General features: G+C 36.0%; 2 protein-coding genes across 2 annotated transcripts; both read right to left on the bottom strand.

Annotated features, from left to right (window-relative positions):
- Positions 1-1,092: 1,092 nt before the first annotated feature.
- Positions 1,093-2,034, bottom strand: LOC108385388 (olfactory receptor 4C46-like). Its single transcript, XM_017642796.3, has one exon. The coding sequence runs from the start codon at positions 2,020-2,022 to the stop codon at positions 1,093-1,095; it is 930 nt and encodes a 309-aa protein (XP_017498285.3). The 5' UTR covers positions 2,023-2,034.
- Positions 2,035-6,692: 4,658 nt separating this feature from the next.
- LOC140850139 (olfactory receptor 4C46-like) lies at positions 6,693-7,634 on the bottom strand. Its single transcript, XM_073239915.1, has one exon. The coding sequence runs from the start codon at positions 7,629-7,631 to the stop codon at positions 6,693-6,695; it is 939 nt and encodes a 312-aa protein (XP_073096016.1). The 5' UTR covers positions 7,632-7,634.
- Positions 7,635-8,011: the final 377 nt, after the last annotated feature.

Here is an 8,011-nt window from a genome sequence, read left to right as displayed (position 1 = left end):
AAAAGTGAAGTAGCAGAGAAAAATAACAAACAGCCTACATTCAAGAGACAATGAGAAAAAGCTGAGAGCAGGGAGAATATCTAGACATACTATGTGCTCATTTACTGAGAATCTCAGTTTCAATATCTTTATCATTTTTTCCAAAGTTGAAACAGTTTGATTCCCATTAGAAAGCTAGTTAGAATCCTCCTTAGAGTCTACATCAAAGTAGGAAAAAAAATCCCTATACTCTAGTGTCACTTTTGTGCTATATTTTATTGAACTTATTCATCTTCCTTTATACTTACATTTATTCATTCACTATTTATCATGCACCAGAAATTGTTTTACTTACAAATACAATCGTTAGGTACCAGGCAAATTCTTTTATAGAGTATGAATGTATATTTAATAAATAGAAATTCCTTTTGACATTAAAATATTCTTTTAATTTAAAATATAAAAATCAGTTCATCACACTATGTAAAGGGTCATTAGCATAAGATGATGAAATTAGCAAAACAATGTGATTTGGAAGCCTACAAGGAAATTTGAAAATACCGTATAATATTCATCACTTACGCCTTAGATGTCAAATGACCCATAGCTTTTATATTCCTAAAATAGTTACATATCACAATATTACAGATTATAACCAACATATTATCATCACCTGTGCTACTATATAAGAATGAGCTGAGTTATCAATGAAAAATTAGAATTTAGTTATAGGTTACAAACTAATATACAAATAATATATATATATATATATTATATTTGGATACTTTCCTCTGTAAATGAGGATGAGAAGTGCTTATCACTGTGTTTTTATGATACCAATACCAATAATTTTTATTTATTTATTTATTTTTGTATTACAATGAAAGCTGACAAATCCATACATGTGAATGAAGTCATAAAACTAATTTTGTAGAATGTACCAAATATGTTAAGATTTGCTTTATATTAGGTTTTTATTCATTGCTTGCATTTATGTTCCTTTCAATGCAAAATCTATTATTTTCTTTATACCATAGGTATTTCTCGCTGATATTCTCCAAAATGTTCTTCTGGCTTTGTCTCAATTAAATCAATATGGGGCTTCAGGAACATTTATTTGTCAGCCAAAATAGATTTCCTACTACACAGTTTTTTAACGGCAACTTTCATCTGCATATTTCTCAAGGTATAGATTAATGGGTTTAACATAGGGGCTATCATAGCGTAGAATACAGAAACTGCTTTATCAATTGATAAAGCAGCTGCAGGTCTCATGTACACAAATATGCAGGGAGCAAAGAATAAGACCACAGCTGTGGTGTGGGAGACACAGGTGGAGAGGGCTTTTCGCCTCGCCTCCAAGCTACGGTTCTGTAGAGAGCGCAGTATGACCACGTAGGAGCCCATCAAGAGAAGGAAGTTTAACAGACAGATGAAGCCACTATTGGCAGCAATGAAGAGCCCCAGAGTGTGGGTATCAGTGCAGGCAAGATTGAGCAAAGGAATCAGGTCACACATGAAGTGATCTATGATGTCAGGGCCACTGAAGGGTAATCGGAAGATGAACAGGATCTGTATGGTTGCATGAAAAAGGCCTCCCACCCACACCACGCCCACTAGCAGGCCACACACCCGCCGATTCATGATGGTTGTGTAGTGCAAGGGCTTGCAGATGGCCACATAGCGGTCATAGGCCATCACGGTCAGCAGGATGGCATCAGCACCTCCAAAGAAATGTTCCGCAAAGATCTGTGTCATGCATCCATTGAATAAGATGGTTTTCTTCTCATGAAGTGAATCTACTATCAGTTTAGGGGCACTTGCAGAGGAATAGCAGGCATCAATAAAGGAGAGATACACCAGAGAGAAGTACATGGGGGTTTCCAGTAATGGGCTCGCAGTGATGGTGACCAAGATGAGCATATTTCCTACCATAGAAATGATGTAGATGAGAAAAAACACAGTAAATATGGTTCTCTGCATCTTTGGATTCTCTGTGAGCCCCAGTAGAACAAAGTCTGTCACATTGTTCTTATTCTCCATGTATTTCGTATTTGTTAATTACGTTGCCTGAAAAAAAAACCACTGCTTATAACACAACCTTGAGTTAATTAAGCTTCTCCATTTAACATATAATAACTACCTAGATTCTATTGAAAATTGAAATTGTATGAGGTTTTTTGAGACTATAAGTAGGTTCTGATTTCCTGAATACTACTTAAATGATCTCCTCAGTAAAGGTTCTGTTAAGAGTATGGACATGAGAACACAGAAGCAGTGGATCATTTGTGAATGCTTACTCATCAGAGATGTCTAAGAACCTAACTTGAAGTAGTAGGTTGCACATATCCTGACTGCTAAGTAAGGAAAGTGAGGTAGAATATGGATCTATAGGCTCTGAATGTAAAGCTGAGTATTTTTCATGTGTTTCTTGGAAATGGGGAACCATGGAAGGTAATTAAAAATACGAGTGGGAAGATGAAGAGGAATGAGAGGATGGGAGAATCTTGGATATAACTCTCCTAAAGATCTTTGTATGTCTTCGATGAACTGCGCTGAGTTTCAGAAAAAGGATGGAAATCAGGGACAGAAAACCTATTATCAGTTAGACTATAATCCACATGAAATCTAGCAATATATTGGTAATAAGGATTAAATGGAAAGATACAGGAGCTACTGTGAATAATTTATAATGCATGCAGTCTAATTCTGATGAAAAATCTAATCAATATACTGTTATTAATAGATTGTGATGTGCATGGCATGGTAGCCATGTAAGTTGGTATTATTTCATCCATTTGGCAAATGTGAAAACAATCTCAGAGACTATGTTAATAATAATAATAATGACAAAATTAAATCATACTGAACACTCACAGAGCTTTAATTAGTTTTCCCGACATTTGGTTATGGAATTCTCACTACAAACCTGAGAAATGATTACTGCTATCATTTTTATTCTTATTTTAAAGAGTAGGAAATAAAGACATAGAACAGTTAAGTGTTCTTCTCAAGATCAAGCAGGTAATGAAAGGCAGAGCCAAGATTAGATCAGATTATACTTGTTAACATATTTTTCCTCCAAATACTTAATCTATGCTCTCCACTGTTATGTTATAAGGAACAATGTCGAACTAGAAAACTCCTTTTGATATGACCATAATAAGTATTATTACCTTACTACCATTTCAGAAGCAAGTGTACATGAAGCAATTTCTTAAAGATGCACACACACACACACACACACACACACACACACACACACATATATTAGAATCCCCAAACATTAATAAACATGTGCTCTGCTTTCATTGAAGGTCACTTTTATCTTGGCCTCTCCCTCAGCCCCATTTCCCTCTTCCCCAGTTGTCCTCCATGGCCTGGACCCCAGACACCTCTGCAAGTTGTTGAAAATGACAACCGTAGTGGTTGTGTATTAGTTTACTGGAAACTGCATTTTCCACTTGTAGCTTGTTTTTCTGGGGGTGCATTTCATGGCACACTTAAAACGTCTTTCCTCACCTATAAAATGAGAATAAAATATCTACATGAGAGGCTGTATGATAATTAATAAAGGAAAGATATATGTGAACATATTCTCCACACTGCTGTGGACACATATTCTCCACAATGCTGTGAACACTAAAGACTTTCATCTATTATTAAGTTAGTGTATGCACCTAGCAGATGGGAAGAAATGACATTTCGAGTGATGATACACAGATACATTTAACCATGTCATAAGTTCAGGAAGATTCATCTCCAATTTTACTTTTAAAGGAGCCACAGAGACGCATATTTTGCAAAGCACTTGATCCTAGAAAGGGTGCTCTATGTTCATGCTCAGACTAAACAATTCATTATTTGTGTCATTTGATATTCATATATGTGTCTTTTTTGTGTGTGCAATTTATTTCTATTTTGTTCTCAGTCTCATTATTAGTCTTGAATATTTTAAAGCGGATGCCTCACTTGGGCAAAAGGATGGTGTCTAGTATCTCCAAGTTCTCCAAGTTAATCTCTGTGAGTGTCAAATTGTTTATCTCTCAAATTAGGTTAATCATATTTCCAAACTATCTTTTGAAGAATTAAGGTGAGGATGAAATGTGCTATTACTATAATTTAAAAGTGTTGAAACACAAATACTATGCATATAAATATATATATTCATGTATATATATAAAGTAAAAATCGTTGAGGTTCATCTGTCCCATTAAAACACTTACCTTGAAGACTTAGATGAATTTAATGAATTTCAGCATTGGTCACAAACATCTTCACACTAACTTCTTAAAATAAGTCATTTTCAATATGAAAGATATGACATACTCAGAAATAAACTGCTCAAATTATTCAATATCAACAGTTGTTAGGCGTATTTTCCATCTAGCCTACAGCCTCAGAATATTTTCATGGAAAACCTGGCATTGAATTTAGAATGGATGTACTTGAAACACTGTGGATACGCGATCTCCTGTGGATGGCTGTTTTCCCACAGGCAAGAGGAAGAAAGTGCGGAGGAGACACAGTCAGGCGGGGCATTTCCCCTGTGATGAATCTTGCTCTGCAGATGTGGTCAACAAAAATCATTTCACCTTGCACTTAATGGGTATTTAAGGAGGTTTTCAGTAAGGACCTTGTCTTGTAGCTGCTACTTTCCCTCCCAGGAATTAATTAGCTCCTCTGATGGAAAGTCTTTGTCTTAGAAACGGGTATTCTGGAGACACACGTTTGAAAAACTCCCATTTTTTGAATTTGAATGGGGAATTGTGTTCCCTGCACTTGGAACCTAAACTTCTGTAAGTCCCCTTTCTCTGTCTAAACCTGAGCTTCTAAGAAAGCCGAAAGTCATGTGAATAGCAAGGTGGCACACCTCTAGTGAGGGGTCCTGTGTTGGGTGCAGCTGAAATTTTGAAGATCTTGATGCCAAAAGCTGTTTTGCACATTCATCACAGGGTTATGAAAGAAAACCGAAACTAAATTATCTTTGGGACCCATGCTATGGTCAGTATGGAAAAGCAGACAACGTTAAAAATGGGGAAAGATGTCATAGCACAAGAGTTCTAATTTCAAACATGAGAATTGTTCTACATTCTTGTTCCTTGGTACTGTTAGTTATTTGCCTTTTAGTATTTCTCCTAGGTATTCGTCAGAAATTACTGTGGTTTCAGTTTGCTTTCCCTGATGACTAATGATGTTGATCACTTTTCATGTTATTATTGCCCAGTTGTGGATCTTTATAAAAATAAGTTTCAGAAGTTTCTCTTAATGTCCTTTGTCCACAGTTTAAAAATAGCAGTTCTGGGTTTCCTTTTACTAACTTGTAAGCATTCATTAAATACTCTATATACATATCTTCCATTACATATATGCCTTCTATAAGCTTAGTGTGCAGGATGGTGCCCAGCACACAGCAGGTGTTCAACCAATAATTGTCGAATGAATAGATGAATAACAACCGCACTTATATTGAACTGATTTGGTTTCTTGCATAGCTATTTTCTTCTTCCGGACTTCGTTATACATTTAACCTGGAATTTCTTTGTTTATAGATGAGGCTACATATTTTTAAAAGCAGCCTTTCATAATGCAATGTTCCCCCAAAGAAATCTTAGTAGCAGAGAAAAATGACAAACAGCCACCATTCAAGAGACAGGAAAAAGAATGCTGAGAGCAGGGAGAATATCTAGACATCTATTTGCTCATTTACTGAGAAGCTCAGTTTCAATATCTTTCTCACTTTTCTGAAGTTGAAAAAGTTTGGTTCCCATAAGAAAGCTAGTTAGAATCCTCCTTAGAGTCTACATCAAAGTAGGAAAAAAAAATTACTATACTCTAGTATCACTTTTTTTGCTATATTTTACTGAACTTGTTCATTTTCTTTTATCCTTACATTTATTGATTCACTATATATCAAGCACCAGACATTGCTCTACTTGCAGACACAATCATTAAGCACCAGGCCAGTAGTTTCGTAGAGTATGAATGTATGTTTAATATATAGAAATTCTTTCTGACATTAAAATATTCTTTTAATTTAAAACATAAAAACCAAATCATCACACTATGTAAAGGGTCTTTAGCATAAGATTATGATATTAGCAAAGCAATGTGATTCTCAAGCCTACAAGGAAATTTGAAAATATGTTGTAATATTCATCACTTCCCCCTTAGATGTCAGACGACCTGTTGCTTTTATATTCTTGAAATAGTTACATATCTCAGTGTTAAAGATTATAACTAACATATTATCATCACCCATGGTACTATATAAGAATGAGCAGAGTTATTAATGAAAAATTAAAATTTAGTTATAGGTAATGAACTAATATACAAATAATATATATGTATTATATTTTGATATTTTCCTCAGTAAATGGGGATAATAGAAGTGCTTATCCCTGTGTTATTATTGTATCATTACCAATACATTTTTATTTATTTGTTTTTATATTAGAGTGAAATCTTTCAAATCCATTACATGGATGAAGTCATAAAACTAATTTGGTAGAATGTTCCAGATATGTACAGATTTGTCTTATGTTAGGTTTTTATTCCATTGCTTGCATTCATTTCTGTTCCTTTCAATATAAAAATCTATGATTCATAGCAGTTCCCGTTTTCTTTATCCTATAGGTATTTCTTGCTGAGATCTTCCAAAATGTTCTTCTGTCTTTTGCCTCAAATGAATCAATATGGGGCTTCAGGAACATTTATTGGTCAGCTGAAATAGATTTCCCACTACATAATTTTTTAATGGCAACTTTCATCTGGGCATTTCTCAAGGTATAGATTAATGGGTTTAACATAGGGGTTATCATAGTGTAGAAAACAGAAACTGCTTTATCAATTGATAAAGTAGCTGTAGGTCTCAGGTACACAAATATGCAGGGAACAAAGAATAAGACCACAGCTGTGATGTGGGAGACACAGGTGGAGAGGGCTTTTCGCCTCGCCTCCAAGCTACGGTTCTGTAGAGAGCGCAGTATGACCACATAAGAGCCCATCAAGAGGAGGAAGTTTAACAGACAGATGAAGCCACTGTTGGCAGCAACGAAGAGCCCCAGAGTGTGGGTATCAGTGCAGGCAAGATTGAGCAAAGGAATCAGGTCACACATGAAGTGATCTATGATGTCAGGGCCACTGAAGGGTAATCGGAAGGTGAAGAGGATCTGTGTGGTTGCATGAAGAAAGCCTCCCAGCCACACAACTCCCACTAGCAGGCCACACACCCGCCGATTCATGATGGTTGTATAGTGCAAGGGCTTGCAGATGGCCACATAGCGGTCATAGGCCATCACGGTCAGCAGGATGATATCAGCACCTCCAAAGAAATGTTCCGCAAAGATCTGGGTCATGCATCCATTGAATAAGATGGTTTTCTTCTCATGGAGTGAATCCACAATCAGTTTAGGGGCACTTACACAGGAATAGCAGGCATCAATAAAGGAGAGATAGGCCAGGAAGAAGTACATGGGGGTTTCCAATAATGGGCTGGCAGTGATGGTGACCAAGATGAGCACATTTCCTACCATAGAAATGATGTAGATGAGAAAAAACACAACAAATACGATTCTCTGCATCTTTGGATTCTCTGTGAGCCCCAGTAGAATAAACTGTGTCACATTGTTCTTATTCTCCATGTATTTCATATCTGTTAATTATGGTACCTGAAAAAATATCACTGCTTATTAACACAACCTTGAGTTTATTAAGCTTCCTCATCTAACATATAATATCTACCTAGATGCTATTGAAAAGTGAATTTGTATGAGGTTTTTTGAGATCATGAGTAGGTTCCAAGTTCCTGAATACTACTTAAATTATATCCTCAGTAAAGGTTCTCTTAAGCGTATGGACATGAGAATCTAAGAGCCTAACTTGAAGTAGTAGGTTGCACGTATCCCAGCTGCTAAATAAGAAAAGTGAGGTAGAATACAGATGCGTAGGTTCTGAATGCAAAGCTAGGTATTTTTCCATGTATTTCTTGGAAATGGGGAACCATGGAAGGGAATTAAAAATGTGAGTGGAA

The sequence above is a fragment of the Manis javanica genome, chromosome 6 (genome assembly GCF_040802235.1).
Source record: "Manis javanica isolate MJ-LG chromosome 6, MJ_LKY, whole genome shotgun sequence".
Classification (NCBI taxonomy): Eukaryota; Metazoa; Chordata; class Mammalia; order Pholidota; family Manidae; genus Manis; species Manis javanica.
This window is presented reverse-complemented; position numbering and strand designations above follow the sequence as displayed.